Source organism: Galeopterus variegatus, unplaced genomic scaffold (assembly GCF_000696425.1).
Source record: "Galeopterus variegatus unplaced genomic scaffold, G_variegatus-3.0.2 Scaffold152, whole genome shotgun sequence".
NCBI classification, from domain to species: Eukaryota; Metazoa; Chordata; class Mammalia; order Dermoptera; family Cynocephalidae; genus Galeopterus; species Galeopterus variegatus.
In genome coordinates this window covers 911,211-937,915 of record NW_007726263.1, presented here as the reverse complement: position 1 = coordinate 937,915, position 26,705 = coordinate 911,211, and the positions used below count along the sequence as shown (strand labels likewise).

The following is a 26,705-nucleotide window of genomic DNA, read 5'->3' as shown; positions in this document are numbered from 1 at the left end:
TAATTTCTGGGCCAGCCCGGTGGCGCACTGGATAAGTGCGCCGCTTGGGAAGTGCAGCGGCGCTCCCGCCCGAGGGTTCGGATCCCACATACAGACCGGTTCCCGCTCACTGGCTGAGCGAGGCGCGGGGGCAACGCCGAGGGTTGCGATCCCGTTGCCGGTCCCCGGTCCGGTACGGGGGCAACACTGAGGGTTGCGATCCGTTGCCGGCGCACTGGATAGTGCGCCGCTTGGGAAGCGCGGCGGCGCTCCCGCCCGAGGGTTCGGATCCCACATACAGACCGGTTCCCGCTCACTGGCTGAGCGAGGCGCGGGGGCAACGCCGAGGGTTGCGATCCCGTTGCCGGTCCCCGGTCCGGTACGGGGGCAACACTGAGGGTTGCGATCCGTTGCCGGACACGGAAAAAGACAAAAGACAAAAAAATAATAATAATAATAATAATTTCTGCTCTTGGAAAAAGAGACCATTAAGAAATAGAAAAAAAATAAGCAATAGACATCTAATAAAGAACTGGTGTACAGGGCTGGCTAGTTAGCTCCATCAGTAGAGAGTGGTGCTGGTAACACCAAGGTCAAGGGTTCAGATCCCCATACCAGCCAGCCACCAAACAAACAAACAAGAAACACCTGGTGTGCAGAATAAAGAATTCCTTCATCTCTAATAAAAAGATAATCCAATTTGAAAAACTGCCAAACATTTGAACAGACACTTCACCAAAAATAGATACAAGAATGGCTAATAAGCACATGAAAAGATGACCAAAACATAATCAATCACAAGGTTAATGCAAATTAAGAACCACAGTGAGATAATATACACCCACTAGAAGGGCTAAAATTAAAATGACTACCAACACAGAATGACAGGAACTCTTGTACATTGCTGGTAGGAATGTAAATTGGTACAACCACTTTGGAGATCAATTTGGCAGTTTCTTGTAAAGTTTAACATACACTTACTATACAACCCAGAAATTCCACTTCTGGGTATTATGTAAGAACAATGGAAAAAAATATGTTCACACTAAGACTGTTCACACCTCAAAAAATAAATGGATAAACTGCTGTGTAACCATGAAATGGAACACAACCATAAAAATGAAGCACTGATCCAAACAAGATGAATGCATCTTAAAGACCTCACACTAAGGGAAGGAAGCCAGAGTAGTACACATTGCAAAAGAACATTTACATAAAATTGTAGAATGGGCAAAACTAATCTACAGAGAAATCAGTGATTTCCTGGGCCCAGGATAGGGAGGGGGGCATTGAAAGCAAAGGGGCATGAGAGAATTTTTCTGGGGTGATGAAAATGTTCTATACACATTTGGCCTTCTGTATCTGTGTATTCTGCACATGTGGATTCAACTAACCATGGACTGAAAACATTCAGGGGAGAAACAAAAACAAAAATAAAAACAAAAATACAAAAATAAAAAATAACACAACAAAGAAACAATACAGTATAACAACTATTTACATAGCATTTACATTGTATTAGGTATTATAAATAATCTAGAGATGGTACAGGAGGATGCACACAGGTTATATGCAAATACTACACCATTTTGTGTATGCAACTTGAGCATCTGTGGATTTTGTATCTGCGGGGGTGGGGGGGAGTGTCCATGGGTACCAAGGGATGACAGTACTGATTATGGTGGTTACACAGGTGTACACATTAGTCAAAACTCAAACTGTACACTTAAAAGGGGTGCATTTTAATATTTATAAGTTATATCTCTATAAAGCTGGGTTAAAACAAAACAAACAAAAAACCTACAAAGCATTCTAGAATATTGGTTTCTTCAGGGAAGGGGCCTTTAAAAAAAAATCCGGAGAATCTTCTTCAAACTACACATGTTCAGCTGTTTACCCTCCTCACCTGGGATTCTGAGATACTTGAGGAGCCAGTTTGAAGACAAATCAAACAAAAAACTTCACAGGGTGATTAATATACCCAGTTCTTCCTCTAAAACTCTCTTACATTGTTGGTGGGAATGCATAATGGTGCAACCCCTATGGAAAATGGTTTGGAGGTTCCTCAAACAGCTGAAGATAGATCTACCATACGATCCAGCTATCCCACTGCTGGGAATATATCCAAAGGAATGGAAATCATCAAGTCGAAGGTATACCTGTTCCCCAATGTTCATTGCAGCACTCTTTACAATAGCCAAGAGTTGGAATCAGCCCAAATGTCCATCATCGGATGAGTGGATATGGAAAATGTGGTATATATACACAATGGAATATTACTCAGCTATAAAAACGAATGAAATACTGCCATTTGCAACAACATGGATGGACCTTGAGAGAATAATATTGAGTGAAACGAGTCAGGCAGAGAAAAAGAAATACCACATGTTCTCACTCATTGGTGGGAGCTAAAAAATAAACAAATTAATTCACCCACATACACACACAAAAAAAACCGGGGGGGGGGAGAAGATATAACAGCTATACTTTTATGAAGTTGTTACAACAAGCTAACGGAAAGGACATTCTTGGGGGGGAGGGGAGAGAGGGAGGAGGGAGGGAGGTGTCGGTGATGGGCCATAATAATCATATATATGGTATATTGACAAAATAAAAATTTAATGAAGAAAAAAAAAATACAATTTAAATTATGTAGATGCAAAGTAGGAGCTCCAAAATGTTGCTATACACTGACTCAAGATGAAACTTCTTAACAAACTCCTGTATCAAAGTACTAATTAATTCAAGCAAAGTCCTGACTTTAGAATATAAATACCAAAATTTTTTCATCAGCTTTATTGAGGTATAATTTACAAGAAATAAAAGTATCCCGTTATAGCATACAACCAGTCAGTTTTGACAAATATATACAGTCATGTAATCCTCACCCTAAAATCTTCCCCCTTTCCCCCTTTGCAGTCCCAGGAAACCACTCATCTACTTTTTACAACTTTGTTTTTTCCTTTTCTAGAATTTCATGTAAATGGAATCATAGCAGTCATTTATGTCTTGCTCCTTTCACTTGGCATAATGCTTCTGAGATTTGTCTACATTACTGTATGTATCAATAGTTCATTACTTTTTATTGCTGAGTATTATATTCCACTGTAGAGCTACATCACAATTTGTTTATGCATTCACCTGTTGTTGGAAATTTGAATTGTTTCCAGTTCTGGCTATTAAGAAGAAAACTACCACAAACATTCAAGTACAAATTTTGTGTGGACATGTGTTTTCACAGGAGTGGAATTGCTGGGCTGTATGGTAAGCATATGTTTAAATTTATAAGAAACTGACAAACTGTTTTCTAAAGTGACTGTTCAGTTTTTCAGTTCTATCAGTCTCATATGAAAGATCTAACTGGTCCACATCCTCAACAACTCTTGGTATGGTCAGTCCTTTAAATTTTAGCCACTGTAATGAGAGAATACTGAAATCTCATTGTAAATTAAATTAGTATTTCCTTTGTGGCTAATGATGTATTAAATATTTCAAGGGCCATTTATATATCTTCTTTGGTGAACTGTCAAAATCTTTTGCTCATTTCTTTAATTGGGTTGTCTTTTTATTACTGAGTTGTAAGAGTTCTTTATATAGTCTGGATATAGTCTTTATTAGATATATATTTGACAGATATTTTCTCCCAGTCTATGGCTTTTTGTTTCATTCTCCTAACATTATCTTACTGAAGAGCAAAAGTTTTAAGTTTTGATAAAGTCCAATTTATCATTTATTTTTATAGTTCATGCTATTGAATGTTACTTTAGAAATCTCTCGGGCCAGCCCGGTGGCGCACTCGGTAGAGTGCGGCGCTTGGGAGCGCAGTGGCGCTCCCGCCGAGGGTTCGGATCCCATATAGAGACCAGTCCGCTCACTGGTTGAGCACGGTGCAGGCGCGACACCGAGGGTTGTGATCCCGTTACCAGTCACGAAAAAAGACAAAAAGGAAAAAAAAAAAAATCTCTCTACATAAAAAGTGGTTTTAATATCCTTGTCTGATATTTCCATCTATGTCATTTCTGGTCATTTATTTTCTTTTAGTTATGGGTGATATTTTCCTATTTTGCATATTTGGTAATTTTTTATTGAATGCCATTTTGAAAAGACGTATTGAAATTTTATTGAATTTTACATTGTTAGGCTTTGAATTTTGTTGTGATCTTTTAAAAAGTAGAATTAGCTCAGTCCTTTCAAGGCTTCATTTCAAACTTTTTACCTCAGGTTGAGAACAACCTTCAGTCTAGGTATAACATAGCCCCATTATCAAGGCAATATTTTTTTGAGGATTCTAGCTGATGCTTATGTGTTACAATATCTCTCCACTCTTGATGGTGAGGATGCAAACTATTACCAGCTTTGCATGAGTTTTGGGAATTGTTTGGCTTTCTGTTTTCCAGTGGTTCCCCACCCCAATACTGCTCATGCAGGTTTGCCCCATACATGCATAGATCACCATTCATCGAAAGATTCAAGGAGATCCCTCTTTCAATCTCCAGGACCTTCCTTCTGTGCAGCCTTCTTTCTAGTTTTCCATCCTGCAAATTTTTAGCCTTCTTGGCCTCTCTGAACTCGTTTTGGTCTCTGGAACTCAGTGAGACTACTGGGCTTTGTTTGGGTTCCCGCTCCCTGCACTGCAACTCCAAAACTACCTCTAGGCAGTAAGCAGGGGTAATTGTAGAGCTTATCTCATTTGTTTCCCTTTTCTCTGTTCAACTGCATGTTTTCCAATGTCTAAAAAGAGTTGTTTCATCTATTTTGTTTGTTTTTCTAGTTTTTAACAGTGAAAGGGCTATTTCCATAGCCATTAATATTTCATGGGTGGACAGAAGTCCACTAAACACCAAAATTTGATATTTTATTGACTTAGTTAATCGTAGTGCTGTTAAATGGTCCTTTGTTATATATTAAAGTGAAGCTAAATGTAATTCTACATCATCTGCTTGTAACAACCAAAGAACTTGTATTTTTACATCAGTTTACTACTTAATAATGGTATTCTTAAGGTCAACAAGCCTGAGAACAGTATTGACAAGATCAACAGTTTCAACTGTGCTAAGTCTGAATCTTCTGTAGAAGTTTTAAAAAATTCAGATACCTGCCCCTATACCACCGAATCAAGAATCTAAGACTCCAAGCATACAAGGGGTCTTCAAAAAGTTCATGGAAAGATTCATATTATCTTCAGTCTAATGCTCTCCCAATTGAGCTATTTCGGCTGCCTAAAGATTCATATTATCTTGTAGTTCTATTTTCCACTAACTTTTGGAAGTATCCTTGTATATGTTTTTTATTTTATTTTTTTTTTCCTTTTTGTCTTTTTTCTTGTCCGGCAACGGATCGCAACCCTCAGTGTCACGCCCGTACCGGACCGGGACCGGCAACGGGATCGCAACCCTCGGTGTTGTGGCCACACCTCACTCAGCCAGTGAGCAGGAACCGGTCTATACATGGGATCCGAACCCTCGGTGGGAGCGCCACCACGCTCCCAAGCGGCGCACTATAGCAGTGCGCCACCGGGCCAGCCCTTTTTTTTTCTTTCTTGTATGTTTTTTAAAAAGCTTCACTGATTGCAATACTCCTTATTAAGAACTACTATTCACTAGTTTTCTACACAATATTATGTTTGAATAAGTAAATTATTTACCAAAGGATATAACAGATATATATAACTGTATACCACACTCAAAATTTAAAAACATTGTCGTAAAAAATTTTAAAAAGCAAGTATGTTTTCATCAATAGTTACACAAGCAACTGTGAACCATCTACAAAGAAATACACATATCTATGTATCAGACAAAAGGGCATGATCATCACTGACACAGGGATCACTAACAGTTAATATTTGTATACTAACATTTCTTAGTCAACTTTTTATTATTCTGGAAATCAATTGGTTTAAAAGTTGGCTTCAAAATAAGGCATATGTTAATAATAAAAAGAAGTTTGAACTTAATGATACTATTATTACATTCATTTGTTATTATGTTGTACAACAATTATGTCATTTTCTATACCATTATTATTATAACATTTTTTTCCTGAAAAGTAAAAAAAAATAATTATTCCAGTTAGTGAAAGTGTCACTTACCTCTTTCACATTTGCATCATCAAAAAATACCCATTTGGAACTCTTGGTATGAAAAGCAAAGGCACAGTAATGTTGGCTGGTATAGCAGATCATACCAACAAGGTGAAGTTCACTATTTTTGGCATTTTCATCAGTAACCCTATAAAAAAGCTGTTTAAAAAATTAATAATGTACACTTAATATTATATCTTTTACAGAGTGAGGAACAATAATTTGATAAATCATGTATTACACTTATTATGAAAAAAATTTCTCATGTATACTGTCCCAATCCAGTATTAAGATATTAGTACTGAAGGCACTACTGACATTGCACTGTTAACAGAATTACTACTTTTAAGTAGTCCATAGAAACTTTAAGTCCAATAAAATAAATTCACTACAAATAAGTTCAGTAACACAGCTCTTCAGTAATACAGAACTGACACTTTATATATATATAAACTCAAAATGTAAGTAAATTACATATTCCTGATGATTCTTGATTGAATCACATATTTGAACATACATTAAACATATTAATTAAGAAATAATTATCTAAAATTTTAATTGTAACATAAACCAATTCAAAATATTAAGTAACAATGAAGCATATAAAGAAATCAGTGCTACAGATGAATTTTAAATCTTAAACATTTTTATATTAATATTTATATTTATAAACATGATCACATATATATATATATAATTATCACATCATTATTATGCAGTGAAAGAGGAAAAGGGCATGAGATAGTTTAGTCTGTAATTAAAAGCCCTTTCTTGTCTATGCAGGAAAGGCATTCAGTCAACCTGGTATGATTAAATTTATATTTTATCAGAGTTACATCTGATTATTACTATTGCTTTTAGAAAGAAAATTTAGTTTCGAAAGACAAAAGTAAGTGTATCACAATATATTAAGATGTTTTAGAGAAATTTAAAAGTGAAGAGAATGAAAACATTGTGGTACCCCAGGAAGATAAAGACGTGTTGCTAGATTCCGAACAACATCTTCGGTCAAGTCAGAATGCTCAGAATCCCAGACTAAGCCAATTGTAACAATCTCTGGGCAATTCATTAAAACACGGCGAATTTTTATTTTTTGGCCACAGTTACTCTACAGAAAAACACAAAAGGCAAATTTTGAAATTATCAAAACAGACATATTAAATGCAAAGCTTTATTTATACAGTATTATACAATGATAATCTTAACATACATCTGAAATCTAATTCTTCAGTATATCAGAAATTGACTTCTAACAAGCTATTTGTCTTAATTATTGATTAAACAAGAAGTTTATTTTAAATCAAAGTATTCTTTAGTATTTTTGTAAATATGTCAAAATAAGAATTCAATCAAAAAAAGCAGAAAGGGCCGGCCCGGTGGTGCACTGCTACAGTGCGCTGCTTGGGAGTGTGGCGGTGCTCCCGCCAAGGGTTCGGATCCCACATACAGACCGGCCGCTCACTGGCTGAGCGAGGTGCGGGAGCAACACCGAGGGTTGCGATCCCGTTGCCGGTCCCGGTCCGGTACCGGCGCGGCACTGAGGGTTGCGATCCATTGCCGGTCACGAAAAAAGACAAAAAGGAAAAAAAAAAAAAAAAAAAAAAAAAAAAAAAAAAAAAAAAGCAGAAATAAAACTCCTGAAGTCATTAACAATATTAGATGAGAAAAGAATATCACTTATCATATTTATTTAAAGAAAAAAACCTCTCTCTCTAGTTAAATGACAAATTTCAGGACTTTGAAAAAAATCCAGTCAACATATGCTACCATAACTCCTTCACATAGTTTAGATTTTTAAGGAAATAGTGCTAAGATAAATAGCTCACATGGTATAAAGTTTGAAAAAATAACATTGAAAAAATAAATTCTTATAGTTAAATCTCTATATAGAATTAATATTTGTGTGATAATTTCTGAATGTCAATTTTCAAATTTACAAACATAGAAACATACTAACATTCTCCAAATTATACTTACAGGACATTTCCTATAGTCATCAGTTGTATTTGCTGCTTGTAGCAATTCTGCAAACATTTCAGGCTTGAAGCGTTCATGCCTTTCCATCATTTTTTCAACTTCATTGCTACAAAAAAAAAAAGTCCCAAATAAGTCCCAAATCTAGCCTATGCACTTAAAACAGATTTAATATATTATGCATGAAAAATATTAAGTTGTCAATATAGGTACATATCGCCTTTCCTAAAACATGACTGTGTCTGAAAAATTAATCATAAAGTAAATTTCCATACAATGGAAAATTATTAAATTTGGCAAGTATATAATGAATAAAATTAGGCCAAGTATAGAATAAAATAACATAAAATTATACTTTTGTTTGGAACTACATAAATGAGGATAAGATGCTTTGTCTGAAGGTAGTTCTAAGGCAAAATATTTTTTTTAATTATTACTTAACATGTAGGGATTTGAGTTTAAACTCTACCCTAACAAAAACAACAAAATTATAGGAAAGGCTCCCTCTTTGGCTCAGAGTTCCCAGAAACAAAGGTAACAGTTTCAGCTAGGAAAAGGCCTTTTGCTAATTAATGCAGAAGTCAGAACCAAAGTTATTTAAGCCAGACTTGTGCCTTTTGTTCCAATTATGAATGTTAATCATTTGATTAGAGCCTACTCAGACCTTTTAATTCATTACAGGGTAACTCTGCTACTTTTTATTCAACCTCCCTAAGAATCATATTTTTACATATCAAGGTATTAAGTACCTTTAAACAACTATTTAAACATTTCCAAAAAGAAATATAATGTTGGCTGAAACACCCTTAGTAGTTTACATTCTAGATACTCTGGTTCTACTTAATTGTAATAAAACTGTCCTAGAGCTGGATATATTTTAAAGTTCGATAGTTTAAATCACCTACAAGTATATGATAACATCTAAAAGTACCCTTCCAAAACACTTTACAAGTGTGCTAGAAAGCCCTAAATCTAATAAGCTCATTCAAATTGCATGTAATGATTTTACAAAACTGACAGCATCAGAGTATTGGTTAACCAGGCAAATTCTGAAGTCATACATAGCTGGGTTTGAATCTTAATTCATCTACTTACCAGATTAACATCATTAAACCTGTTTCTTCATCAACAAAATAGTGTTTTTGATGAGATTAAAAGAGACAATTTACATAAAACCTGGAACATAGTATTTGATAATTGGAATTCAATCCTTATTACCAAAAAAAAGAGAAATTAGAATTAGAATTCAAAGTCTGTAGTCCTGTAATTTGCAGTGTGGATCAGGCAGAGATTGATGGGGATCTAATTCTTATTATGTTAGATACTATCTCACGGTGCTGTTACTTTATACAAAAGTTTCAAAGTATAGTTAAAATTTTATTGCTTTTTATTTCTGGTCTATCCTTGTTCAAACACCATCCTACTTTTCGTACAAAAAAAAAAAAAAAGAGCCTACAATTGACTGAAGTTTAGAGAATGTCTCTCTAAACCAATGTTTTTCAACTTTGTATATATAAGAAAGATGTTAAACACACTCAAATAACCAAATAGTTTTTTTTCAATAATCTTTAAGAAATAATGTGTTACACCCAAGAAAAGAAGTTAAATAATATGAAATAGATGAAAACATGATGTTCACTTTGTACACTGACAAAAATATTGGCAGCATTCATCAACTAACTGTTGGACTGATGTATTCTGATAGGTAATAATTGATCTATGTTATGTATTTTGCATAAAATTTCTGCAAACATTTATGATCTCATTAAATGTTTATCACATAAAATATTTATATTCTCAAATACTTATTGGAAAGTATTCCAACAATCTTTATTATGTGAGGTCTAGGGATCATTTTTAGACTAGCTAATGTTTCACAGACAATGAGGGAAAGGGAAGAGGCAGGCAGGCAGGCAAGAAATCACGGTAAATTTTTATGTAAGGTGAATACTGAGACCTCGAATGCAGTAACCTGAGGAGTATGTTCACATTTTTCTTCCTCTTCTGCTTACCCTAACTCTTATCATCATGAAGGGACATAGTATACCTGACAAGTACACAGCCACTACAAAAGGAACATCTTAGCAAAAATGAAGAAACCATGTACAGTTCTATTTACCATTGTGTTTGCCATTTTACGCTTCCTTTCACCATTCCAAAAAGTTGCTACAAATTTATAGAAATTGTGACTAATATTTTGTACATTTCACTAAATGATACATATATTAGGCTAAATTACAAACATCTAAATGAGATAGATATTACTTAGTACCTCTGTTAGTAGCATATTTGTTAGTCTCAGACAGAGAGGGGAAATTCACATATGTATGTGTTTTATCAAAAACACTATTTTGTTGATTAAGAAATAGCTTTAATGAGTTTAATGTGGGTTTATAGAATAAATGCTCAATGTGCCTAAACGTGTTATTAAATGTGTGCTGGGAATGAGCTTTAATAGGTTCTTACCATAAGGCTGTTGTAGAAATGTACCGCACAAATTCTGTAAAAGGTAGAGGATCTGATGATGCTCCACAGCTACGACACACACACTATAGGTAAAAACATACATTTAATCTATCAATCATAAAACATAAATGTAATATCTAATAAAATAATTAAGCCATCTCACCTGTTCGTACAGAGTCATAGCAAACTTCTGGTGAGTGATACAAGATTTAGAGGTACACATGTCTGCATCTCTGCTTGGCACTATGTGAAAATGAATCCTCTCCAATATATTTTCCTAATTTAAAAATAAAAAAGACATAGGAGTTGCTGATCTTGCAGAGAACACTTCAAAATGCAACTCTTTTTAACTGAAGATTTTCCAAAGTGTAAATTTAGGAGCATCATACACATTGTCAGCTTTTTAGTTTTCCTCTCTAATCAACACTTCAAATGTTGTTCAGTTATTCACCATTTGTAGCATTAGCTTAAAATTTTTTTTTTAGCAAAACAAACAGTATAACGTAACATTTAATTATAAAGGACATTAAATGTCTGCAGAAAAAGTGTAGGTGTGAATCACAGAAATATTTGAAGATTAAGCATTAACTTGAAGAAAATTATATTAATCTGGTGGCCACTGAAAATGGAATGTAAAGGGACAGGTTGAATGGACACTATAGTAAGGAGGCTCAAATAATGCTAAGAGAAGAAATGGTTCTGTCTTACATGTAGGTGGCATCTATATTACTGAGACATTTAATAAACAACATACATATTTTAGAAGGTATATAGGGTATATATATTCCTGATCAAAGGAATGCTCTACTTATTAACATGGTGGTAACACAGTGCCTTAGAATAACCACCTCAGTGATTCTCAACCCGGAGTATGGCATGTATCAGAAATGGTGGCCTTGACAGTTGCCAAACAAGATCCCCTTCTCTCCCAGTGAGACTCAATGCATGCAGTGAGAAATATTACTGCTGGGAATGTGTTGGACATGGAAAACCTGTTGACGTAGAACACTAATTTAAGTAATATAATTTATGTTTAGCAAAGTTCTTGCTGCAACAAATAAATTTTAAAATATTTTAGTGGCCTAACACTCAGTAAAAATTATAGCAGCAGAAATAATCAAATCAAAAGTATAACACAAAATACAGATGAGTTTAAATAGATCCTTGAAGGATGGGTAAGACATGAATCTACTGACCAGTTCTAACACTTTTCTATTGCTATGAATTTTTGTTTCATTTTTCTCAAAATCTGCATCATCTAGCGAATGAAAACTACTATTTTGGCTTCTTAAAGATTATCAGAAATACTTACAAAGCACTCAGCAGCATCATCCATAAGGCCAAGTTGAAATCGCTGCTCATCTTTGAAGCTTTCTGCAAGAGCATGCCTTATGTTATCTGAGGGAAGTGCTTTTTCTCGACTGTGTTGAAACTGTGCAAATATTGTCTGGGAATCAACAAGTACATCAGTAAGTTTCATGCCAACAACTTTAAAACCACTTCAATAATTTCATTACAACACAAACTCAGAACACTATGCTCAGACGGGAAGTGGCATCAACAAGGTGGTGGAATGGAGGATCCCTGTGTTGCTGCTCCTCACAACCAATCAACTTACAACAATTAAAACACAAAAACTTCCATCCTGTAATCACTGGAACTTGGAGCAGGAGGAAGAGTGACCCAAGAATACTGAAAGCAGCAAGAGAAAAACACACAACAATAAGAGTCCATGAAGGTGTGGAAAGCCACAAGGAGCAGGAGGAAGGATTATCCAGATCAAACCCAGACCCAACCACTCAATGAGCAGCTACCAGAACATGCAGCAGCTACCTAAACATGGCAAAGCAGCAGTAGCACCCTTTGCATGAAGCTACTTGGAATCTGCAGAGGAAAAGGGTGCAGCAACCTCTGGTAAAAAAAAAAAAAAAAAAAAAAAAATCACTTTGGAGTGCACCATCCCATTTCCCAGACCAGCAAAGCTGCTCTCAAGCTTCCCCTGTGCCGACATAGGAGGGAGCGGACACAGCCAACAGGAGTAAGAAATGACCCAGAGTTTGGTTAGTCTTCACAGGGAACTCTTGCAGAGCCTGCCCCATGAGAAATGTTTGCAGTGGGTGGGGGTGGGGGACACTGATCCAATAGGACTGTACAGGGGAGCAGTGTAGGCAGCTGATCTGCCTTCTCATCAACAAAATTGCCACACAAGTGGAGACTGGTAAGTGCAATAGAACTGTAGGGGGCACAGTTTGTGAGAAAGACTCAGTCCCAGGCTGGAATTTCCACATATCCCAGAGGCATTTGGAATTTCCCACATGATCAGGAAATGACTAAAAGGCCGACATTTAAAATCTGGTACCAATCTGAGAAACAACAGTAAGGCAGCAATTTTGCTCAGGCACAGAGTTCAAGTTCCAGTCCCCAAAGTAAATGTCCCCCAATCCAGGAATTAACCACAGGGTATCAAATTACTTCCAGCACAGTTTTTAAGAGGTGGCGGTTGCTATTATTCCACCAGAGAATGGAAAACAACCACAAACCAAAGACAAAGTTCTGACATTGAGCAGCAAAGGTCTAACAGCACCAAAGAACAACTATAAAACCTGGAAGAGGCAGCCATCTCAAATGCCCAGGCAACAACCCGAAGACAAAAATTAAGAAAGAACAGAAAAATATGACACCAGAGGAAACCAACAAAAATGAACCCAGAAGAACAGAGGATTTATAAAATGCCTGACAGGGAATTCAGAATAATCCACTTAAAGATGTTCAGGGAATCACAAGAAAATATAGATAGAAAATTAAACGATAATTGGAAAACAATCCAGGAGTAGAACAAGAAACTTGACAATGAAATAGAATCCACTTTTAAAAGCCAAATAGAAGTTCTAGAAATAAAGAGTACGTTAATGTGAAGTGAAAAACTTAGTAAAGAGCTCCAACAGCAAACTTGGTCAGAGGACAAAATCGGTGAACTCAAAGGTAGAACATATGAAATTAACCAATCAGAGGAGCGAAAAAAAAAAAGAATAAGAAAAAATGAAACAGAATTGAAGCAGTTATGGGACTCATTCAAGCAAAATAACCTCTGCATAATTGGAGTATCCAAAGGAGACAAAAAAGGAAGAGACCTAGAAAGCATATTTAAGGCAATAATGGTTGAAAATTTACCAAATATGGAGAAAGATGACAGCATTCACGTACAGGAAGCTCAGAGGTCACCAACCACATTCAGTTCAAAGAGAAATACCCCAAGCACATCATAATCAAATTATTAAAAAGCAAAGATAGGGGCCGGCCCGGTGGCGCACTGCTACAGTACGCCGCTTGGGAGTGCGGCAGCGCTCCCGCTGAGGGTTCGGATCCCACATACAGACCGGCCGCTCACTGGCTGAGCGAGGTGTGGGCACAACACCGAGGGTTGCGATCCCGATGCCGGTCCCGGCGCGACACTGAGGGTTGCGATCCGTTGCCGGTCACGAAAAAAGACAAAAGGGGAAAAAAAAAAAAAAGCAAAGATAAAAAATACTGAAAGCAGCAAGAGAAAAACACAACACTCAACAGAGCCTCAATATATCTCTCAGTGGATTTCTCGGCAGAAACCCTAATGGCCAGGAGGGAATGGGATGATATATTCAGAGTGCTGAAGGAAAAAGACTGTCAGCCAAAAATTCTGTATCCAGCAAAGTTGACCTTCAAATATGAAGGAAATATAAAGTTTTTTCCAGACAAACAAAAGCTAAGGAAATTCACCAACATTAGACCTGCCTTACAAGAAATGCTAAAGTGAGTTCTTCACACTGAAAGATGACAATGCTAAAGTGTAACAAGAAAACATTTGAAGGTATAAAACTCACTAATGAAGTATGTAAACAATCTCAGAATACTTCAGTGTTATAAGGCTGGTGAATAAACCACTTATATCCTCACTATGAATACTAAAGGACAAACCCAAAAGGATAATAACAAATTCAACAACTGAATAAGAGATAGAAAATATTAAAAGTTGTAACTTGAAACAATGGAATGTTAGAAAGAGGGGAAGAATAATGTTAAACTTTAGAGTTGGCTTTGTTTTTTTCTTTTTTCTTAGCCATCAAAGTTGTTATTATTTTTAAATAATTTATTATAACTATAACATTTTGTGTAAACCTCTTGGTAACCATAGCACAAAAACCTGTAGTAGACATACTAAAAATAAGTAGTGAGAAATCAAAATATTCTATTAGAGAAAACCACTTAATCACAAAGGAAGAAAGTAAGACTGGAAAAAAGGAAAGAAGGTTCTACAAAACAACAAGAAAAAAAGTAACAAAATGACATTAATAAGTCCCTGTGTAATGATAATAACTCTAAACGCAAATGAATTAATTTCCACAATTAAAAGACACAGAGCAGCAGAATGGATTATAAAATAAGAACAATATACTACTTATAGGAAATTCACTTCACCTATGAAGACCCACATTAAAGTGAAGAATTGGAAAAAGATATTTCCTGCAAATGGAAATCAAAAAGCCCAGGAGTATCTATGCTTATGTCAGACAAAACAGACTTCAAGCTAAGGAAAGTAAAAAAAAAATGATAAAGGTCATTATATAATGATACAGGGATCAGTTCACCAAGATGATATAACAATTCTAAATATACATACGCCCAACTCCAGAGCACCCAGATATATAAAGCAAATACTACTAGACATAATGGTAGAAATAGACTCCAACACAATAATAGTTGGAGACTTTATTAACCCCCTTTCAGCAAAGGACAGATCATCCAGACAGAAAATTTACCAAGAAAATCAGAGTTAATCTCCTTTCTAGACCAATTAGACCTAATGGACATTTATAGAACATTTCATCCAACAACTGCAGAATACACATTTTTCTAACTAGCACATGGAACATTCTCTAGAAAAGACCATATACTAGTCACAAAACAAGTCACAACAAATTTTTTTAAAAATGAAATCATACTATCTTGTCCAACCACAATGGAATAAAACTAGAAATCAGTAACAGACAGGACACTGGAAACTGTACGATAATATGGAACTTAAACAACATGCTCCTAATCAGTGAACGGGTTAAAGAAAAAATCAAAAAGGAAATTAAAAATGCCTAAAAACAAATGAAAATGAAACACAACATGCCAGAACCTATAGGATACATCCAAAGCAGTTCCAAGAGGGAAGTTTATAGCAATAAATGTCTACATCAAGGGCCGGCCCGGTGGCGCACTGGATAGTGCGCCGCTTGGGAAGCGCGGCGGCGCTCCCGCCCGAGGGTTCGGATCCCACATACAGACTGGTTCCCGCTCACTGGCTGAGCGAGGCGCGGGAGCAACGCCGAGGATTGCAATCCCGTCGCCGGTCCCCGGTCCGGTACGGGGGCAACACTGAGGGTTGCGATCCGTTGCCGGACACGGAAAAAGACAAAAGACAAAAAAAAAAAAAAGTAGAAAGCCTTCAAATAAACAAACATTCCGCCTCAAGGAATTAGAAAAACAAAACAAAACAAACCTAAAATTAGGAGAAGGAGAAGTAACAAAAATCACAGCAGAAATAAAGGAATTAGATATTTATAAAATAATCAAAAATATTGATGAAATGGGGGGGCCGGCCCAGTGGCGCACTGCTGTAGTGCGCCACTTGGGAAGTGCGGCGGCGCTCCCGCTGAGGGTTCGGATCCCACATACAGGCCGGTTCCCGCTCACTGGCGGAGCGAGGCGCGGGAGCAACACCGAGGGTTGTGATCCCGTTGCTGGTCCCGGTCCGGTACGGGGGCGACACTGAGGGTTGCGATCCGTTGCCGGACATGGAAAAAGACAAAAAGGAAAAAAAAAAATATTGATGAAATGAATAGTTGGTTTTTAGAAAAGATAAACAAAATTGATAAACCATTAGACTAAAGAATAAAAAAGAGAAGACTCAAATAAATAAAACCAGAAATGAATAAAGAAGACATTACAATTGATACCACAGAAATACACAGATCATAACAGACTATTACAAACAACTATTTGCTAACAAACTGAAAAACCTAGAAGAAATGGGTAAATTCCTGGACACATACAACCTACCAAGGTTGAATTGTGAAGAACTAGACAACCTACCAAGGTTGAATTGTGAAGAACTAGAAAACCTAAACAATCCAAAAACTAGTAATGAGACTGAAGCAGTAATAAAAAGTCTCACAACAAAGAAAACTCTAAAACCAGATGGTTTCACTGCCAAATTCTACCAAAACCTTAAAAGAAGAATACCAAGTCTTCTTGAACTCTTCCCAAAAATTGAAGAGGAGGGAATATTTCCAAACTGTTTCTACAAGGCCAACATTAACCTTATACCAAAACTGAAAAAAGATGCAACAAAAAAAGAAAACAGATCAACATTCCTAATGAACACAGATGTGAAGATCCTCAACAAATACTAACAAACAGAATCCAACAAAACATTAAAAAGATCATTCACCATGATCAAGTGGAATCTATCCCAGGGATGCAAGGATGGTTCAAAATACACAAATCAATAAACACAATACATCACAACAACAGAATGAAGGAAAAAAACATATGATCATAGCAATAGACACAGAAAAAGCATTTGATAAAATCCAACAACCTCATAATAAAAATACTCAACAAACTAGGTATAGAAGGCATGTACCATAACACAATAAAGGCCATATATGACAAAGCCACAGCTAATATCATACTGAACGGACAAAAATTGGAGGCATTTCCTCTAAGATCTGGAACGAGAGAAGGATGCCCACTTTCCCTACTCTTAATCAACATAGTATTGGAAGTTCTAGCTAGCGAAATAAGGCAAGAGAAAGCAATAAAGTGTATCCAAATCAGAAAGGAGGAAGTCAAACTATCCTTATTTGAAGATGATATGATTCACACATAGAAAACCCTAAAGACTCCTCTGAAAAATTACTAGGAATGAATTCAGTATAGCAGCAAGATACAAAATCAACACACAAAAATCAAGAAACAGATTTCTCATACGCCAATAACAAAATAGCTGAAGAAGAAATCATGAAGGCAATTTCATTTACAACATCTATCAAACAAAATGAAATTTCCAGGAGTAAATTTAACCAAGGAGGTAAAAGATATCTATAGTGAAATCTATAAATCATGGGTGAAAAAACCTGAAGAGGACACAAACAAATGGAAAGATATCCCATATTCATGGGCTGGAAGAATTTAAGATCATCAAAACATCCATATTACCCAAAGCAATCTACACATCTAATGCAATCCCTATCAAAATACCAATGCCATTTTCACAGAAATAGAAAAAACAATTCTAAAATTTCTGTGGAGCCACAAAAGACTGGTATAGCGAAAGCAATCATGAACAAAAAGAACAAAGTTGGAGGCATCACACTTCCTGAATTAAAATATACTATAAAGCTATAGTAACCAAAACAGCATGGCTCTGGCATAAAAATAGACAAATGGACCAAATGAACAGAATACAGAGCACATTTATAGCCAACTGATTTTCAACAAAGGTGCCAAAAATGTACACTAGGGAAAAGATAGCCTCTTCAATAAACGGTGCTTGGAAAACTGGATATCCACAAGTAGATAACTGAAACTAGACCTCTACCTCGCTCTGTGTACAAAAATCAACCACAAATGGATCAAAGACCAAAATTTAAGACCTGAAACTACTAGAAGAAATCATAGGGGAAACATTGTATGAAATGGGCATGGGCAGTGTTTTTTTGAATGAGACTATCAGGCACAAGCAACTAAATAAAAAATGCCCCAATGTATTTCTATATACTATAAATTTGTTATATATTTTCATACACTATATCAAACTAAAAAGGTTTATGATCAACAAAGTGAAGAGACAACCTACAGAATGGGAGAAAATGTTTGCAAACTACACGTCAGACAAGGAGCTAATATCCAGAATATGTAAGAAACTCAACAGAAAGAAAATAACTCAGTTAAAAAATGGGCAAGAACACAAACAAATATTTCTCAAAAGAAGACATACAAATGACAAACAGACCTATGAAAAAATGCTCAACATCACTATTCACCAAGGAAACACAAATTAAAACCACAATGAGATATCATCTCACCCTTGTTAGAATGGCTGTTACCAAAAAGATAAAAAATAACAAATGCTGGTGAAAATGTGGAGAAAAGGGAACTCTTATATTGCTGGTGAGAATGTAAATTGGTACAGCCACTATGGAAAACAGTATGGAGATTCCTCAGAGAACTAAAAATAGATATACCTCACAACTGAGCTAAGCTATCTCACTACTGGCTATATACCCAAAGGAAATAAAATCAATATATCAAAAAGATGCCTGCACTACCATGTTCATTGCAACACTTCACAATAGCCAAGAAATGAAATCAACCTAAACGCCCATCAACGGATGAATGGATAAAAAAACTGTGGTATACATACACAATGGAAATCTATTCAGCTATTAAAAGAAAATAACATGCTGTCATTGGCAGCAACATGGATGGAGGGAGAGGGGGACCAGGGGAAGGGAAAGTGTGGATTAATGAGTAAAAGGTACACTAGTTACACTATCTACACTAAGTGAATCTATGTATAGTATATACATGTATTGAAACAACACACTATACCCAACAAATATGTACAAACGAATGTTAAAAAGAAAAAGAAAAAAAAAAACAAAAAAACCTCTATGCTCAGAAATTAATACAGAATAGTGTTTTGCTCTAACATTCCATATAAAAATTAAAACTAATTATTCATATCAGTAAAGTTTAGAAATAGTTTTACCAGCCTCTAAATCAAATATTAGCATGCATAAGAATTAAACATGTAGAGTTTTCAGGTCCCATCCTCAGAGACTCTGACTGAGTAAGCCTAAGGTGAGGCCCATTTTTAAACTATTCCTCATATGATTCTGATGTAGTTTGTTTAAGAACAGAATTTAGAGATAAGTTGCTTTAAATCTAAAAATATACTATAGAAATTAAAGATATAATCACATAAAAATTAGTAGGAATTCACAAATCTTAGGAAAAAAAGTTAAAGTAATGTAAATGAACTTTTAAAATGTTTTATTTCTTCTACTAGGGTCTTAAACCTCAGAAAATTATAAACTCCTATTGAAAAACAAACAAAACTTAGACAACCTCAATAGAATGACAATTTCTCACTATTATTATACTAAATTTCCTTTTAAAAATTCAAATGTACATTTTATAAGAAGCATCAGAGAAGAAATAATAATTACATTTAATTTTTTAAGAAAAGGTCCTCCTCTCTCCCAACTTATCTATTTTCCTCACTTTGAGAATTGCTTCTAACCTTAGCCTAAGAAACTGTGGAAACATCATTCAAGGACATGAGATTATATATGTTAATCTGGTCTTCTATTTTCCTTACTGAATTTAAACAACTGAAATACTTTTAAATAAGTTCCAGTTTTATGCAATCTTATGTGGAAGGAAGTGAGGAAAAAAGAAAGGTTTCAATGACAACCCACCAAATAAGAATTGGCCAAATTCAGTTCATGTCATAGCAAAAAAAAATTTTTTTTTACATGTAATATATGGTAGGCTAGAAAAATATTTCATGAGTCTGTTCTACTACAGCAAAAAAAACTTAACATAAATAAAATTAAAAAATAAAGATGCCAACTGATATTAGATAGCCAGAACTATAATTATTTTATACATCACAAGAGCTAAAATCATGAATACTAGGGCCGGCCCGGTGGCGCACTGGAGGGTGCGCCGCTTGGGAGCGCGGCGGCGCTCCCGCCGAGGGTTCGGATCCCATGTGGTGACCGGTTCCCGCTCACTGGCTGAGCGTGGCGTGGGCGCAACACCGAGGGTTGCAATCCCGTTGCCGGTCCCCGGTATGGGCACGACACCGAGGGTTGCGATCCCGTACCGGTCAGTAAAAAAGACAAAAAAGGAAAAAAAAAAATCATGAATACTAGAAGATAAAAAATAATTTTTAGATTTTGTCTTATTTAGGTAATTAACTGTTCCAGGTAATGTTTAAGATATTAATCCTGTACAACACTGTCATTCATTTATCATCATTTATCATTTATTTTTTGCTTCCTAGTATATGTCGGGCATTGTTCTATGCTAGAAAACAGATGACAACACTGCCCACATGGAGCTTACATTCTAGTTGTAGTCACAAGAAGGCAAATAAGTAATTATTTAATATGTCACAATGTGATTAAGTACAACAGAGAAAAAAGTAAGGAAATACAAGAAAGAAAAATAAAGCAGTGTAATGGGGATAGGAATGCCAGAGGTAAGACAGAGGGAAACAGCTTACCTTTTACCTAAGGTAGTCAGGGAAGGCCTCACTGATGGAAAAAACACTTGAGGAGAGGCATAAAGGAAATAAGTGTGTTAGCGATGAGGACATGTGGAAGAAAAGCATTCCAGACAAAAGGAATAACAATGAAAAAAGACTTGAAGATGGCAGCCAGCTCTGAGAAATGAAAGCCAGTTTGGCTGTAGTGCAATGGATGGTATGCATGGGGTGTTTGTTTGTTTGTTTGTTTCTTTGTTTTAGGGGGAGGCAAGCAGAAGGAACAAGAGGTGATTGTATAGGGCTATAAAAAAATTGGGCTAGGAAACTGAACTGGACTAGTTTTTACAATTGGGTAAAACATTCAAAATTTGCTGGAATAAAGAGTGATACCGTAATTTGGTCTAGGTTCATTTTCCATCCTAAACTATAACCCGATTTTGCCATGTTCTAAAAATGAGAACATAAAATTTCTTCCGTCGGTAACTTACTCAAACAGCCCCTTCAGGATTATTAGGAAATTAAGGTATGTAAATTTTTTTTTAATGTGTGTGTGTGTGTGTGTGTGTGTGTGTGTGTGTGTGTGTGTGTTCATTAAGGATATTCAAGAACATAGAATGAAAAAAATTTATCTCTAAAACACGTTAACAAAATCTTGAATTCTGGGGCAAAAGATTTCAATGACACAAGTGAATTCTTAACATATATTGGACTCCCTGTTTTTGCCTTTGTCTCTCTTCTATTTATTCTCAGCAGAGCAGCCAAAAGGAACTAGTTCAATCATTACACCTAGTTAAGATATATTATATCATTCCTCCACTCAAAACAATCTCAAAACTTCCTAAATCAGTAAGAGAAAATGCCAAGGTCTTCACAAAGGCCTATAAGATCCTATACAATCTGAACTCCTGTTGCAGTGATTTACTGCTCCCTAACAAACCACCCCAAAACTCAGTTACTGAAAAAAAAAATTACTTTGATCATGAAATCATGAATCTGCAATTTGGGTAGGGATGGCTCAACTCTGCTCCACTTGGAGTCATTTGAGGCAGTTTGAATGCTGGGACCAAGAACTATCCGAAGGTCCTTCGCTCATGTCTTGTGGTTGGCTGGGACCTCTGCTGTAGCTGTGTCCAGGATGCCTGCATGTGGCCTTTCCATGCGACCACTCAGCTTCCTCACAACATGGTGGCTCCCTTCCAAGAATAAGCACCCCACGAGTGAGAGCTAGGTGGGAGCTATATCACCTTTTCTAATCAGAAGTCCTGCAGCATCAGTTCGCCACATTCTACTTCATAGAAATAAGTCATTAAGGCTAGCCCATATTTACAGAATTAGACTTCAAATAGGAAGAATACAGAGAATCTGAAGACATGTTTTAAAGCCACCACAACTCACCTTACCTCTGAGCTCATCCCCTACCATTCTCTCCCCTGCTACCAGGGGTTTCTGCCAGCCACCAGGTTTCCTTGGTGTTCCTGAAATATGTTGTATATCAAGGCCTTTACATAGTTACTGTTTCTCTGTATGCCCAGAAGACTCTTCCACCACATGGCTTTATAGTTCAGTCCATCACCTTTTCCAGGTCTTGATTCAAATGTCACTTTCTCAGTGAGGCTTTCATGGCCACTCAACACTCCCTATTCTTTTTCCCTGATTTATTTTTCCTCCGTAGCAATTATTACCATCTAACATATTCTATATTTTGCTTACTTATTGTCTCCTCCCCTACAAGAATATAAGCTCCATGAGAACAGTGGTTTTAATCAGTATTGTTCACTTCTGTATCCTCAGAAACTACAGCAGTACCCAGAATTCAGTAGTAGCTCAAAAAACATTTGTTAAAATGAACAAAGAATTATTTCAATAATAAAAAATGTAATGTTTCTAACAATTTTATACTATTTAGAATATTAATTTTTAACTGTTCTTATATGAAAGCAGAAAATGAAAACATAAACCTAAATAAGTCATACTTTAAGAGTTAAAAACTATAGATCACCTGACAATAAACTTTAATTACAAACAAATTGACCAAGCATGTGAACAATCAAGATTCAATTTTTGGAGAAACAATTGATAGTAATTTTACAGAACTATTGAAAGATTACCTTCAATGCACAAAATATGCAGGCATCTCCCTGACAAATATGTCCAGTCAGAACCCGCAAGCTTCGTCGGAATATATCCAACTGCCATAAAACCTAAAAAACAGTGAGATGTGAAGGAAAAAGAAACTGAGATTTTTCTTACTGTGATAAAAGATTTAGATACTTTAAAAATTGCAAAAGGTTAATAAGTAACTTATTTTAATCCCCTGTATATAATGAGACATACATAAACACCACAAATAATAGCAAGTATACAAACGTTACACACATATTGTGCATATGTAAAAGATGGACTTAGAAGATATTCTGACTGACTCACATGAAAAACCATGACAGGTACAGAGCAGGAAAAAACTAACTGCTCAGCTGAGGATTTGATATGAAAAGGAAACACGGGATACTAAATGGAGGGCTTGGCAAAGACATGAAAGAGGAAGTGATTTATAACACTTGGAAAAAATTGAAATCTAGGAAGAAAATATAATCAGATTTTAAAGATAGGGTGTACTAAATAGAGGTCAGTGCATTGTCACACACACAAAAAAGGGTGAGCAGAGGTGTGTATGGTCACTGATACAGAATGAGAAGGGGGGTATCTGTGTGGTATTGGGGTATAGCTTGGTAAAAAGCAGCAGCAGTTAAGGAATAACCTGAATATATTTGCTGCAATTATCCAGTTATCATCTGCAACTACAAGACAAAGACAAAGCAAACAAAAAGACTATAACTATTTATATAAATCAGTCTACTTCTTAAAATCATTCTTAAAAAACCTGCATTCTATACAATGTGGATAATAATATTGCCTGCTTCATAGAGTTCTTGTAAGGATTAAATAATATATAATAATATATGAAGTAATATTCAGAGCAGGGCTTGGTACATAATTGGCATGCAATGAATATCAGCTGCTATTTATGGCTATTACTACTACAACAAAGAACTAAGATCCTCAAGTTTCCCTATATCTTTTAGTCATGTCCTCAAATAATATAACTAAGAAAATCCATTCATGATTTCTCATTTCTCCCAATTAAAAACAAAGGTTAATAAAAAATTGATTTTAACATTTCCTATATTTTCAACTACTCAATAACTAAAGGTCATTTCAGAATTTCCCTTTGAAAGTTGCTTTTTCTTAAAGCATAATGAGTAGGATCCATTTATCTATCACAAATAACTCAGTACTTTACAAAGCACTTGAGAGTGTTTAAGTAACTTTCCTGCATATCATATCCTATCATACCATAAAAAATATTAAATTGGAATCCATTTTACCAACAAAGAAGATGAATATCAATGATAGCACAATTTTGGTAGTACAGCACTATGGTAATAATACAGCCTCTAAAGGCAGGCCATCTGGATTCTAATTCTGGCATTACTATTTACCAACTCTTGGACTGACTTGGCCAAAATATTTTCTGAGATTCAGTTTTCTCATTGGTAAAATGAGGATAAAAGTAGTACCTACCACTTAGGGTTGCTGTAAGAATTACATAAGTAATGCTCATACAAGGGCTTAGTACACAGTAAGAACACAATAAATTTTAGCTATTAAATATTATACAACATTGCTTCTAACTCAGAGAATTTAAAAACACACCAATATGTCATACCTACTTGCTTTCTCATCAGATAAAAGTTTAAAATAGTCAGCCAAAATAGGATGCTCTCTATAATTTGTTTATAAGGTCAGTAAAGTCTTTCAAATGTAACTAGAATGTTTTCTGGGACTAGCAAAATTTTTAAGTGACACTGGATCAAACTACAGAAAAAATATTTTATGTGATTTCTTTAAAGTTCTCTGCACATTATTCAACACAACAGTGTGAAGCCTATTTACACAAATACTTATCACAAAATATATATTCTTATTATAGTTAATCCTTATCCTACTTTGTTTTTAAATGTCGATGATAGTTTACCACCTATTTAAAAAAACTAAAGTGTAACCTAGTTGTTGGACTAATTAGCTTTTAGCAATATAAACTTTTCTTTTTTATTATTTGCATGTAGCAATCTAACATGGTGCCTAACAAAATTAATGTAGTTATTTGAGTATTGATACATACTTATTTAATTAGTCCCAAAAGATCAATACATATATGCACATACATTTGATAAAGGAATACAAATCTTTCATCTTACTCCTTACTTCCAATGAGAAATGGCATATAAATTCATTTTTCTGGCTTATGTTAGATTCCTACCATTTTAATAATGTCTATTTTTAGTAATTTCTTTTCTTTTTTTTTTTTTCCCTTTTTGTCTTTTTTCGTGTCCGGCAACGGATCGCAACCCTCAGTGTCGCGCCCGTACCGGACCGGGACCGGCAACGGCAACAGGATCGCACCCCTCGGTGTTGCTCCCACACCTCGCTCAGCCAGTGAGCGGGAACCGGTCTGTATGTGGGATCCGAACCCTTGGCAGGAGCGCCACCGCACTCCCAAGTGGCGCACTGTAGCAGTGCGCCACCAGGCCGGCCCTATTTTTAGTAATTTCTTACAAGATGTATTCCACATTTATTTCTCAGCAGTTTCTAAAAATATTCAGGCAGTCCGGTTAGCTAAGTTGGTTAGAAAGCAGTGTTGTAACACTAGGGTCAAGGGTTCAAAACCCCATACAGTACTGGCCAGCCTGCCCCAACCCCACCAAAAGAGAAAAGCTTCTAAAAATATTCACCAAATTGCATGTTAACATTTGTAGTTTGAATTTTTAAAAATACAGTTAGGCTTTTTCTGACAGAAAGTCTGTTTGAATAGTTGGTTTGTCAGTAAGGATTGGCTTTGCTAATTAATTTTTGAGGCAGACATGTTAACATCAGAGGCCAGCAGATGTCCTAAGCTGAGAAGACAGAGCTGGGAGTGCAGGGAAACTAAAGCTCCTACGGTTGGCAGGGCAGAATACTGCAGAGGAGAGAGCTACACAGATACCCATAGAGGGCCTCCCTCGAGTATTCAAATGGGTACTATGAGGAAAGAAACTACCTAAGCCAGAGAAAGAAACACACAAAAGATCAGAGTGAACACTGCCCAGAGCTCACACAGGCCTAGGATAGTGCCTCTTCTCAACAACACTTTCTCATACCCTGACTCAATCAAAAGCATTTAATTCTAGGTCTTTTGGCATCTGATATCTCCCTATATTCAGTACTATTCAATAAATATTTTCCTGCATTCTCACAGCATTAATTCCAGTGGGACCTTTGAGCCAGGGCAGAACACTGACTGCCATTTAAAGGTCCTAAGTAGGGCCGGGCCGGTGGCGCACTCGGTAGGGTGCGGTGCTTGGGAGCGCTGCGGCGCTCCTGCCGAGGGTTCGGATCCCATGTAGAGACCGGTTCGCTCACTGGTTGAGCGTGGTGCGGGCGCGACACCGAGGGGTGCGATCCCGTTACCAGTCACGAAAAAAGACAAAAAGGAAAAAAAAAAAAAAAAGTTCCTAAGTAAATTAGAATTAATGTTATCCTAATACCAACTGCTTTTCTTTCCCTTGGTTAACGAATTTTCATGTGGACATTTGTCCCAGGTAGGGTGCAATTGAGAACATAGACCTGAGTCAGATGTTTGAGCACTAGACACATTCTAGATTTTTATTCATCAAATGAGCTAAGTAACCAATATTTACTCTCAGTTTTCAAGAGAGAAAAGTAAGGCTGGCCAATTAGCTCAGTTGGTTAGAGCACAGCCCTGTTAATACCAAGGTCAAGGGTTCAGATCCCTCTACTGGCCAGCCAACAACAACAACAACAAAACAAACAAACAAAAAAAAAAACAAAGAAAGAGAGAAA

General features: G+C 36.1%; 1 protein-coding gene across 1 annotated transcript in view; it reads right to left on the bottom strand.

Moving 5' to 3' along the window:
• Nucleotides 1-26,705, bottom strand: part of USP53 (ubiquitin specific peptidase 53) — a 72,994-nt gene that overhangs the window by 21,591 nt on the left and 24,698 nt on the right. The window contains exons 3-9 of the mRNA XM_008592158.1: nucleotides 22,913-23,005; nucleotides 11,814-11,948; nucleotides 10,665-10,778; nucleotides 10,502-10,584; nucleotides 8,039-8,144; nucleotides 7,023-7,169; nucleotides 6,071-6,220 (exon numbers count right to left, since the gene is read on the bottom strand). Coding sequence (XP_008590380.1) covers nucleotides 6,071-6,220; nucleotides 7,023-7,169; nucleotides 8,039-8,144; nucleotides 10,502-10,584; nucleotides 10,665-10,778; nucleotides 11,814-11,948; nucleotides 22,913-23,005 — 828 coding nt within the window. The remainder of the gene's footprint in view (nucleotides 1-6,070; nucleotides 6,221-7,022; nucleotides 7,170-8,038; nucleotides 8,145-10,501; nucleotides 10,585-10,664; nucleotides 10,779-11,813; nucleotides 11,949-22,912; nucleotides 23,006-26,705) is intronic.